The sequence below is a fragment of the Orycteropus afer genome, unplaced genomic scaffold (assembly GCF_000298275.1).
Source record: "Orycteropus afer afer isolate SDZICR_OR568_19922 unplaced genomic scaffold, OryAfe1.0 scaffold00008, whole genome shotgun sequence".
Lineage (NCBI taxonomy): Eukaryota > Metazoa > Chordata > Mammalia > Tubulidentata > Orycteropodidae > Orycteropus > Orycteropus afer.
This window is the reverse complement of record NW_006921595.1, coordinates 8898441-8911461: the sequence shown is the minus strand read 5'-3', so window position 1 is coordinate 8911461 and position 13021 is coordinate 8898441. Positions and strand designations below refer to the sequence as shown.

At 38.5% G+C, this 13021-nt stretch overlaps 1 protein-coding gene across 1 annotated transcript; it reads left to right on the top strand.

Moving 5' to 3' along the window:
- The first annotated feature begins 1509 nt into the window (after positions 1-1509).
- On the top strand, positions 1510-9885 carry CBX3 (chromobox 3). Its single transcript, XM_007945750.2, is given in 6 exon segments — positions 1510-1533; positions 4541-4683; positions 6960-7018; positions 7021-7121; positions 9344-9438; positions 9759-9885. Coding segments are annotated over 6 exon segments (549 nt in total).
- The last annotated feature ends 3136 nt before the right edge of the window (positions 9886-13021 follow it).

The window sequence follows — 13021 nt, the reverse complement described above, 5'->3', positions numbered from 1 at the left end:
GTAAGTACCGCAGTAGCGGTTGCCCTCCCACCTTCCCTCCCGCGGCCAGCGCTCCCGGCGGTCGCGGCCCCTCCCCTGTCGGGCGCGCGCGCCCGCCCGCCCCGCCCCTTGATGCCCAGCGTGGGCGGTGCCGGCCCCTTTCCTCCCCCTCCCCCCCGTGGCGGCGGCCCAGCGCGCAGCTCCCCAGCCTCCTCCTCCTCCTCGGATGTGGCTCGAGCTGGAGGCGCACAGGGCCGGAGACGCCGCAGACCCGGGACCCGGAGCAGCTCGGAGGCGGTGAAGTCGGTGTCTTTCTTTCTCTCAAGCTCTCACTGGGTGGTGGTGCTTAAGATACCAGAGGCGACCCAGGGAGTCCCCCACCCCAATTCCCCGCCCCCATATCCCACCTTTCCCCGCCGGACCCCGAGTCAGGATCTGGCGGGAAGGAGCGGAGAGGCAAGCGGAGGCCCAAGGCGATCCGAGATCAGGGCTGGCGCCTGTAGTTGAAGGGACGAGACTGTCCTCGAGAGGGTAAAGCTGTGGCGACAGCAGCTTTATTTCTAAACAAAGCGCATTTCCTCCCCCATCCCTGTTCTAGATGAGGGGCCCTCCCCCCGCCTGCCTCTCTGGGCCTGGTCGGCGAGTTTGGCCTCCTGGGAAGGCGGTGCATTTTCCCGCATTCGCGGGGCCTGGCGTTGCGCGCGGCCCGCTGTCCAGAGGCTGCAGAGAGTGCTCCGTTACGTGGCCGCCGCCGGGGTGCCGGACGCCGGGTCGGTGGCGCAGTGCCCTTGATACCCCATGCCGCGGCCTTTGTTTCTCCCCGCGGATACGCTGACCACGAGGCCCGCGCTCTCGGGTGGGGGGCGGGCGTTTAGACCTGATCACGCCCGAATTCATTCCGGAGGGGCCTGGGGCCAAGAGGGGATCGGGTGAATACATCAGTGGTGATGGTGTTTTTAAAAGTGTCATGAAATGGGACTGAGGCTTCTCGGTGTGTTTTCCCTGTAGGTTTTTTAACGAGTAATTGGAGAGAAGGGATGGTTTCTGAGAAGAAATCAAGTTGGGATTGTACAGGAAATTCTTTGGACTGTTAAGAGGTCTAGAGGAAAAATTTACTATAGTTTACAGGTGTGGTTGTTTGGGTAATTTTCTCTGATTTTGAGCAAGATGGTTTGGCTTTTTTTTTTTTTTTTTTTTTTAAGCTGAACATAGAATTTGTTGTAATTGGGATTTAGATTGGAAAAATAATCTATTTTTGGCACCATGTAATGCTCAGTCTCAGGTAGAAATGTCCCTCCCCTCCCTCACTTTGCTAGAACACTGATATACGATGAGGCATATATCACTAATTCACAGGAGTTCATGTCCTCTTTTCTATGGATGTCTATCCATGTTTGATATGTGCACTACCGACGTGGGGGTTGGATCCAAACAAAAACTTGTGTTTAGCTACCTTTTTTGTGTCATGCAAACTTCCTTTTAACTGTCATGCATTTTTCTAGTAATAGCTCTTCAAGTCTGCAATAAAAAATGGCCTCCAATAAAACTACATTGGTAAGTTAATGAAAACCTAAATACGTAAGGATCTAACTGAATGAAGCTTTTTCCCCAAAAATTATAACTTTGCATCTCTGTGGTTGAGAAATTTACATCCATATATTCCCCCACACAGTCCTGCCCTCCCCCTCCCCCCCCCTATTATTATGGGCAGAATTAGGAGCAGAAAATTAGATCGAGATACTTACTGACTTGACTTGGCTTAATAGTTTTACTTAATTTAAATAAACTTCTTGTCTAGTTCTCAATTTAGGACAGTACAGAACTAAAATACACAAAATATGACATGGGAGAATAGACGGTCAAAGCAGTAAGCCACTGTTTGGCATAATTAATCACTCTACCTGAATTCTGGAGAAACCAATTGTTTTCACTAATACCCAGTTTTAAGAACCAAAGATCTTGTACGTCTTGATTGGAGCAAAAGTTATTGAATCTTTCAAATTCCTTAGGTCACTTTGTCCTATTTGTCCTTACGCTAAAAAACATGAGGACCTTTACATTATTGCAATGTTTTGTGCAGCCCCCTTTTTTGATATACAAAATAATCAAATCACAGTGTTGTGCTTATGAGGGAAAGAATACTGGATATGCTGGGTCTTTTAAGAACAATTTTTTTCTTTTCCAGCCACAGACTCTTAAACCCAAAGTTTGCATACCTAGGCTAGGTTAAGAGTTCTACAAATGTATAAGGACATACAGATTCAGCCATGCCAAGTTATAAGTTAAAATAAAACAACACTGGAATAGACACATAAAAAATCACGAAATTCAAAGTTATGGTTCCCACAGTTTTTAATTCTAACACATTGCGTTAATAGTAATCATAAGCATGTAAAGGTGAGTGTTAACATCTAAATAAAGCAAAACATTTGGTTTTGGTTTGTGTATTCTCCCCTTGGCTTTCACAGTAAAAAGGGCAAATTGGTTATTTTTTAATTTGTGCCATCATTAGACTGCATGTGTAAGTACTCAGGGAAACAGATTGAAATATGAATTATAAGGCCTATGTGGGGAGTCTCTGGTGCAAATGATTTCCATATATAGTTCAAAATCATTGGAGAGCATCTTCTGTGCCCCTCGGGATGGAGCTGGCCTTCAAATTCCATAATCAGTCAACCAAAATGTAGCTAATAGAATTGACTTAACAGTCCTTTCTATCCTTTATCAAATAAGTATTGGATGGGAAAGTATGAGCTGTCCATGAGGCAGAAGGTATTGAGGATGAGGGTGAATATTGATACAGAAAACACACACATACATACATGCTCCCGTTTAAAATTGTTTTTGCACATAGTTTGATAGTCTTAGTGTTTGTAATTTATTGGTACATAAATACTTTATCCTTTTGTAAAGGATCTGGGATTGACCACTTCTGATGTGTGTGTTGGTTTTTTTGTTTTTTGTTTTGTTTTGTTTTGTTTTGTTTTTAGTTTTATTAGATATGTGTGCTATACTTGAAATAGGAAACTGAGTTTTATGTAGTGGGAAATATATGTTTATTTATTTATCTTGGTATGGATCCCTTTTCATTTTCTGTAATTTGGAGGGGGGTCATCCTCTTATTCTGTTAACCTCTTATCTTCATGGACAGTAACTATTTTTTTATTTAGAGTCAGTGTCTAATAAGCTTTTGTCTATTCCAGTTTCTCTTTGCTCTTTCCACTGCCATTCTTACCTTCCTTGTACTACAAACACATTGAGTTATTTGACTGGGCTCAGTACCCAAGGCTCTTGACTAATGAGAATTTTAAGGCTGGACTTAGAGATTATATCCAACAAAATCAGATGTTTGCTACATTTTTAAAAAACATTTTATTGTGTGTGTGTGTGTACACTTCATATGCCTGCGTACCTTTAAACTTCCTTTTGCAATCTTAAAACTATGTTTTCTGCATGCATGCTCTATCTGTGGATTTGTGGGATGGCTCTAGTGACTGGGGAAGTTTTTTGTTTGTTTGTTTGTTTTTAATGGCACCTGTTTAAAGAAGAAATGATTTTTAAATGACTATAACATGATTTTTTTTTAAATCTATTCTCATTAAAAATTTTATTTCCATTTTTTGAAAATTTGCCCAGTCCCCATTCTCCCATAACAAATCTGCCTGTGTTACTGGAAAAGAATTGGTTGAATTTGCTGTCCTATTTCATTTAAATAGTGTTACACCATCCTTCCCACCCCCCCAAAAAAAAAAAAACTCTTTAAAGTGAATTTGCAAGGAGAAAAGAATTTTTTGCCTTAGGAAACAAAAATGATAAACATTTTGATCTCTTGAAATGACAGCATTAGAGGTTTCTCCAACTGATCAAAGAATTTTATCTGCAGAGATTATGGGAAAATAACCTTGTCCTTTTTAACCTATTCACGGTCTCTATGCTTGACCTTGCAAGTAATAATCAGAATTCTGGAAAGAGCTTTTAAGTATTAAGGCTGTTACGTTTTATTTTATAAGGGTTTTTTTCACCATGTTTTCATTCTGCAGTTATCTTTTCTCTATGTTGTTGGGGCTATCTTGACATTGGTGTTTCAATGTAGCTTGAATTAAGAAAAAGGAATCTTACTGCTGTTGTGGGCTATATAGTTTTAACAGGTCTGTGGCTCACTTAAAATTACATGTGCCACTGGTACTTACTTTCTTCATAATACTTTTTAATTATTTCTTGCTGGGTTGCCGTTAAAATGAGTTGAAAACTCTAGTAACTTGGTCTTGCAGACTACATAGATATAAGCAGGGAAAAGATAACCATAATTTTCCAGTTACTATATTTGAGTATGTCTTTTGGTGAAGGATGGTGGATGTTAGGTTTGGGCTAAACTAATGGAATTAAGCATTTCCTTTATATTGTTACCTAACTTCATCTTTTCAGAAGGTGTCTGCCCTGGGATATATAAGTAAAAATTTATGTTTTGAATGCAACAACAATATAAGCAATTTAGCCTTGAAAATGTACTCAGAATTCAAAAAGAGTATGTTTCTTAAATTTTCTTTTTGTTTTGTTTTAGCAAAAAATGGGAAAGAAACAGAATGGAAAGAGTAAAAAAGTTGAAGAGGCAGAACCTGAAGAATTTGTGGTGGAAAAAGTGCTGGACCGACGTGTGGTGAATGGGAAGGTGGAGTATTTCCTGAAGTGGAAGGGATTTACAGAGTAAGAAACTTTAGTGTTTTTATTATATGTTTGACTGGACTTTGGAATTTGAGGAGCCTTGGTGGTACAAGCACTCAGCTTTTAACCAGAAAGTTCATGGTTCAAACCCACCAGCTGTTCCACGGGAGAAAGATGTATCAGTCTGTTTCCATAAAGATTTGGAAGCCTTGGAAATCAATGGGGCAGGTCTACTCTGTTGAATAGGGTCACTAATTTGTGTTTAGCCTGGGTTCTTTCACAGTTTTCCCTTGTTGTTGTTGTTGTTATGTGCCATCGAGTCGAACCCGACTCATAGCGACCCCTCCTTGGGTTTCCGAGGCAGTATCACTACGGAAGTAGGATTGCCCAACCTTCCTTCCGAGGAGTGGCTGTTGGGTTTGAACCACCAGCCTTCTGGTTAGCAGTCAAGTGCCTTAGCCACTATGCTACCAGAGCTCCCCAGTTTTCCCTTACGTTTATTAAAATGCAAAGACACTAATTCCAGGGTATCTTAACTTGATATTTATTTAAAAAGAACCAAGTGCTTATTAGCCTGTGTTTGGAACCAAGCAGTTTTGAGACTAGTTTATTGCTTTTAAGAGTCAGATAGATAAAATTATAGAATTCAGCTTACTTATGTAAGTTATCTTAATGTAGACATAATACTAATTTAAATACTTAATCTACATTGTTTTTCTACGTAACCATTCACTGGTTGAGTCGATTCTGTCTCATGGTGACCCTATAGGACAAAGTAGGACTGTCTCATATGGTTTCCAAGGCTATAAATCTTCATGGAAGCAGACTGCCACATCTTTTCTTCTGTGGAGCAGCTGATGGACTCATACCACCAACCTTTCTGTTAATAGTTGAGTGCTTTAACCAGTTGGTCACCAGGAATCCTTTTTCTACATACAGAGGGCACTGAGAAACATTGAAATTATGCAATGTAGACTAGTGATTCTTAAACAGAAGGGCTCATCATATTCCAGGTCATATACTAGGCTCACTATATCTGATTCTCTAAGATGGGGCCTGGGCATTTTAACTCCCTGCTGTATTGTGTTCCTTATTACAACCACTCTTTATAATGTTAACTGCCTTGTGAATAACTAAAGTGCAGAAATGTGTTTATTATGTACTGTTACACTTGTATTCTTACACCGCAAAAGTGGAGACTACAGTCTCAACTCTTTCATTCTCCTCTACCCACTAATTTACCAGTTGCCATCAAATCATTTCCATCTTATGGTGACCCCATGTGTGTCAGAGTAGAACTGTACTCCATACGGTTTTCAATAGCTGGTTTTTTTCAGAAGAAAATGAGCCAGACCTTTCTTCCAAGGCACCTTTGGGAATGGACTCGAACCTCCAACTTCTGGTTAGCAGACAAAACCTTTAACCATTTGTACCACCCAGAGACTCCACCCGCTAATTTAGGTTTGTCAGTTTTGGGGTTTCAGGAGACCAATACCTCCCAGACTGAGTTGTAAGTGCCAGGTGATAATAAACCTACATAATTAATTTTTTCTCTCCAGCCCTTCTGAAAAACACTTGGAAATGGTCACCTTGTCATGGTCACCTTGTCCTACTTTATATTAGGAGACAGGAAACATTTTCCCTAAAGGATCATATAGTAAATATTTTAGGCTTTTTGTGGGTTAAAGGTCTCTCTTGTAACTATGCATCAGCATGGATATAGTGCAAAAGCAGATGTAGATAATCCAGGAGAAAAAAATTCTTAGAATATAAAAAATTTGTTAAATCAGTGCACTGATTGTGTTCCAGTGAAACTTTGTGGACACTGAAATTAGAATTTCATGTAATTTTACATTTGAATTTTTTTCTAACCATTTAAAACTTAAAAAAAAAATCAATTTGAGCACCCAGCAGAGACTGAAAGCTTCTCAAATTTGAGAAGGCCCAAGATCATGTTTTAAAATACAGTATTGGAGGTCCCCAGCCCGAAGGATAATTTGGTAATTTGTGCTAGAAAAGGGAATCTGCATTTTAACAAGCAGTCACAGAGAAGCTCAAGGTGAGTTGTCTGCAGAGCTTCAATTATTCTTTGGCTCTGTTGATTTCTAAGTAATACAGCAGACTGCCCACTTAGTAGAAATGAAGCTAGCAGTCTGAAAAGAAAACATAAATTCTCTCAAAAAATACAGGCGATGGGGAAGAAGTGATTAGCATCTGGAGTACAGATAACTTTTTTCAGTGATATAAAGTTGATTCCATGATGGTGACCCCACATTTAATAGAATTGACTTTTTTTCCCCCCCCCCAACTGAATACAGTGCTGACAATACTTGGGAACCTGAAGAAAATTTAGATTGTCCAGAATTAATTGAAGCATTTTTAATTCTCAAAAAGCTGGTAAAGAAAAAGATGGCACAAAAAGAAAATCTTTATCTGACAGTGAATCTGACGACAGCAAATCAAAGAAGAAAAGAGATGCTGTAAGTATAAAACATTGCCCACCAAATTGACTTTTTATAAAAGGTAATGGCTTGATTTTCAGGTATTCTTGATGCTTATAAACCTCATATATTTAAAATACCGTTAAAAGTCTTTTTTGTAATACTTAATATTTAGGACAAAAAGGAGAGACATGGTTTAACTTACACTCTGTAAATGTGCTGCTGCTGATATTGGTGGCCATGGAGTCTGTTCCAACTCATAGCGACTCCATGTGTGCAGAGTAAAACTGCTGTGTGGTTTTCAAGACTGTGACCTTTCAGAAGCACATCACCATCCTCTCTGTCTACTGAGTTGCCTCTGAGTCCAGGGTTCGAACTTTCCAACCAGTAGTTGAGCACTTAACCTTTTGTGCTACCCAGTAAATGCAGTTAAGGTGATGTGCTACTGTTATTTTGGTTGATTCATGGATCTGATCCTTGATCAGAGAAGTTTGTTATGACCCAAGGCCAGTAGTCTCAAATACAAACAACGGTAATAGTAGATCATTGAAATCCCTACAGAGTAAACAATCTATATAGCACATCTTGATTGCAGACCGTTAGTGACATTGACTACCAGAAAGTACTTTGACATTATCTTTGTACTGCCAAACAATACTTTGTTTTTAAAGTATATAATCTTTGAAAAAATTGTTGCCTTTCCGTGACGTGTGAGATACTTGGTTCATTCACTACGTGTGTTTTGGTCCATTCTTTGCCTTATTAATGTCTCTGGCTTTGGGAAAATGGGGTAATTCTTTACTTCTATCCTCAAATCTAAAACAGAGATAATACTTGCCCTTCTTGTTGACCTGGCATGGCAGTTTGAGAAAAGGCCTTACTACAGTATGTTTTTACACTTGGGACTAAACGTAAGAGATAAACTGGCTGATAAAAACTTTGGATTTGAAATTCGGATATTTGAACTAGATGCCAAGTGCTTTATATTTATAGATAGTCCATTAAATCGTCATGACAGAGCTGTTAGGGTTGTAGATAACCCCATTTTATAGATGAGAATATTAGAGGGCAGCCACAAATTTGATCCTGGATGCTTCAGCAATCAAAACAAAAAGGTAATGTCCAAAAAAGAGTATAAATCACATGCACAGTAGAAGCATGGCTTCAGTAACAAACCCAAATCTACTGCCATCAAGTCAGTTGCAACTCATAGCAACCCTATGGGACAGAATAGAACTGCCCTAAAGAGTTTCCAAGTTTATAAATCGTTGCAGAAGCAGACTGCCTCATCTTTCTCCTGCAGAGCAGGTATTGGGTTCAAACTGCCGACCTTTTGGTTAGCAGCCCAGTGCTTCTAACTATAGTGTCACCAGATGTTCTTTTTCAAATAGTAGTTATGTATCTTGAGCCCTTACGATGTGCCAGTGTTCTAAATAACATATTTTGCATTTCATAACTATAATTATTCCTGTTTTATAGATAATGAGCCTGAACCACAAAGCAGTTAAGTAACTTGCCCAAAGTCACACACCTAATAAGGGTTAGAGCCATCATTCTAATCCTTGTGGTCTGACTTCAGAACCTAGGGCATTGTTGGTAAACACTGTGAGAAGAAAGGATTTATTGGTAGCGACAGTATAATTCTAGAAAATTACTGAAGAAGTTAAAAAACAAATTTCTAAAATATTTGTATGTTGACTCAATTAAAAATAACAATTAAAAAACCTTTTACATGTTAAGAAATTGTGTTTTTCATGAGGAATAACTTTTCCAAAATAAAAAATTTACTGAGGAGCATGGTGGTGGTTTACATTTTTGCAGGTCCACTGTTTGGCTTAATAGAAGATAGCTCTACTTCTGCATTTGATTTGTTGTGTATGTTGTTTTGATTGAAATCAGAGAAAACAGTCTAGTCATGCAGATGCATAGTTGGAAAAGAGGGGACCTTGCAAGACTCTCTGAAAGGTCTCAGGGATCCTTATATATTTGAGAGCCATTGATTTTTACTAAAACTATGTTTCAGATTGACTATGGTACTGATTAGTCTGAGTTTAAAGTTTTTACTATTTTGCTGTTTGTATGTTGTGTATACTTTAATAATATGTAGGCTATTTACACTAATTTTTAGAAGTTACTTAATTATCAGAAATATGTGGTATCATGAGAAAAATTTTTGTATCATGAAAATAACCTGGAAGTTAATATTCTTAGTTTGCTGTATGGAAACATTTTATGTCAATAATTATTTAACTTTTAAACAGGCTGACAAACCAAGAGGCTTTGCCAGAGGTCTTGATCCGGAACGAATAATTGGTGCCACAGACAGCAGTGGAGAATTGATGTTTCTTATGAAATGGTAACTGATTGCTGTTATATTTTAAAGTAAAAGTAGATAGTGCTTTTTTAAGTATGTGAAGCCTTATCTAGGAAAAGTTGCATATAACTGTTGAAAGGATAGTAATAGTTACTAATGAATGAATGGGTCAGCAAACTATGGGCTGTCTTTGAAACATTTATCAGAACACTGCCATAACTGCTATATAGCCCTCCTGAAGCACTTAAAATACTTCTAATTGCTTTTTATTTGTTTGAATTATTCTTTCTTAAATGAGCAGTCCTAAATTGACAGAAACAGTTGAGACTTGAAATTGAATTATTTTTTTTTCCTCATAACAGGAAAGATTCAGATGAGGCTGACTTGGTGCTGGCAAAAGAGGCAAATATGAAATGCCCTCAAATTGTAATTGCATTTTATGAAGAGAGACTAACTTGGCATTCTTGTCCAGAAGATGAAGCTCAGTAATTGTTTGCATTGTTTTTTATATATATTTATATATATATAAAATCTGGGTCTTGGTTTTTTTTGTTTTGTTTTGTTTTTGATTTATTAGTGTGAAGAATAACTACATGCTAATGAAAATCAAGTTTGATATGTTTTGAAGTAGTATTGGGGGAGTTATTGGGGGTTTTGGGTTTTTTTGTTGTTGTTGTTGTATCAATAGCACTGGTTACGTTGAACAAATAAATAAAAGCTTTCTAGTTGCTTCATTTATCAGAGGAGAATATTTGATAACATGGTATGTTATTTCCTCTGCATTAGAGAGTAGCTTTTCTAAATATTTGGAAAATTTACATCATCATTATTAAATCAGAACTTGTGTTTAATCCATAATGTATGCCTAAGGACCATTCTAGGGTTTTCGTTTCTTTGTTTTTATGTGTATGTATACATAAATACATATGTAAATTCTATCTTATTTTATTTCACATTCAACAAAAACAAAACTGTTCTAAACAAAAATGACATTTCACAACCATGGATAAGTGTTGTTTCAGGATGCTGTCTTTCTGAGCAACTCAAAAAATAGGTAACCCCAAGTTAATTGGAAAAAAAAGTTTTGAATCCCTAAGCTTTCAAATCAAATAAATGATCCAGTAATTAATTGGACGGTTTAAAATATCCCACAAAACCATTTATTTTTCTCAACTCAAATAAGAAAACTAGACAGATACTGTATGTTTTAATAAGCCAAAAAAGGCTTAGTTAAGTGGGCATTTGTTCTTTTGAAGAGCCATTCCTTTATGGAAAGTTGAAATCCCTGTACTATATTGACCAAAAGGTCATGATTCATGGAATATCCAGACTTTGCTGATGAAAACCCAGTGAGGTAGAGATGTTGCGGTTTAGGACCTGCTGACGTAAATGGGTGGACAAACTGGTAAATCTAAACTATTGACCTGCATGGTTTTTATGTTTGTTTGTTTTTTCACCCCCAACCTATTTCTTACATGTAGGTTCAGTCTTCTCAGTATTTGGCTTACTGGTTCAGCTGAAGCCAGGAAAAATAACTTTGTAGTAATCAGAATGTTAATCCAATTGTATATTGTTTACTTTATTGTAAATACTGGTGAACAGTGGCCAATAAATAGTTTTATATTCCTTTATATAGTTACATTCTTTTTTCACTGTGTCGGATTGCCTTTACACTGGTGTAATAAACACTTAACACACATATACAAATCCACATTGGATTCTCTTCACGTTCGTAAATCAAATGATGAAACTGAGGCATTAGAGAACACAGCCTGGATCCTTGGACCTTAAGAGTTGTAAATTTGACTAAAATGTGTTTTTCCACAGAAATTTTTTTTATAAGAGGGAGATTGTGGGGAAATAAAAATTATTTTCATGTGATCCCTAATAGAAATTTCCCTCATTTAAGTGAGATTTTGATATATTGATTCTAGTTTGCTAACTACATTCTATGAAACACTGTAGTATGAGTATTGTGATAGAACTGATACTGCTGTGGTGATAGAAACATTGCTGATTTCCAAAATCTATATAGAAAAAGGGAGCTCATTCTGTCTGTGCTAAACTGTTTATTCCTTAGAGACCTAGCACTGCTCTTACATTAAGAGCATTGCTGGGAGCAGTTTGTTGTTCGTGTATTACTTTATCATGCCCTAGGTGTATCCCTATCCTAGTACTGCTGTGACAGAGTAATCACAAACTTAATGGCTTATAACGACATGAATTACTTTTGAAGTTCAGAGGTACAAAATCACTCATCATGGCTAACGTCGAGGTGTCAGCAGGGATGGATCCTTGTAGAGGCTCTAACAGCAGAATCTGTTTCTTTGCTTTCTCCCGCCTCCCCCCTTCTAGAGGCTATCTACATTCTTTGGCTCCTGCCTTCCATATTGAAAATCTAAAACATAGCATCTTCTAATCTCGATATCTACTACCTCCCTTTCTCACCCAACTCTGCTTCCAGCATCACATCTTCCCTGATGTTCTAGCCTCCATCCTGTAAGGATCTTTGTAATTATGTTGTGCTGACCCTAATAAAGCAAGGTGTCGGTTTAGGAATCCTAGAGATGCCCTAACAAAATACAACAAAGTAGGCAGCTTTAAAAAACTTCTCAGTTGAGGCTAAAAGTCCAAGACAGGGTCTCAGCCATATCTATTCTGAGTGCTTCCTAGTTTCTCGTGACTGCTGGCAGTCTTTGGTGTTCCTCACATGCTTGTCTGTCTCTTCTCTTTTATAAACCACTATTCAGAAGGGAGTAGGTTTAAGACCACTGCCTTAGTTTTCTAGTGCTGCTCTGACAAATGTGGTTAGCTTTTGCAAATTTATTCTCATAGTTTCAAACCAAACCAAACTCATGCCATCGAGTTGAATCTGACTCAGCGACCCCTCCTTGGGTTTCTGAGGTGGTATTGCTATAGAAGTAGAATGCAGTCTTCCTCCTGAGGAGTGGCTGGTGGGTTTGAACTATCAGCCTTCTGGTGAGCAGTTAGGAGGTTAAAAGTCTGGAAAAAAAAAAAGCTGAAAAGTGCCAGCTCTAAGGGAAGACTAGGCTAGAAGCTGAGGAGGGTGCCAGCTTTAGGGCCTGGATGAAGGCCATTCAAGCTTGGACTTAGCTCTGCCTTACAGGCCCACTGGAGCAAACTGGAAGCTCCTGACTCATGCAGCTGCTGGCTGCTGAGACTGGCAAATCCAAGATCAGCAAGTAAAATGGCAGATTGGTTGCTCACAGGCTGTGAAGGCAATGGTGGAATACTATGCAACACTAAAGAATAATGTAGAATCTGCAAAACACATAACGTGGATGAACTTGGAGGACATTATGCTGAGTGAAATAAGTCAATCTCAGAAGGACAAATATTGTATTAGTCCGTTATTGTAAGAATTAAGGAAAGGTTTATCTATTGAAGGGAATTTTCTTTGTTGGTTACCAGGGGTGGGAGGGGAGGGGAGGGAACACAGATAGATATAGATAAATATTGATTTGGGTGAAGAGAAGGGCAGTGTACCAAATGTGATTGACCAATATGGCAGCATTGAGGATGAGAAAGACATAGAGAAGTACATGGGAGGCACAGGCAACAAATATGAACCCTTTTGCATATACAGTACTGAGTTGTCAGTGAA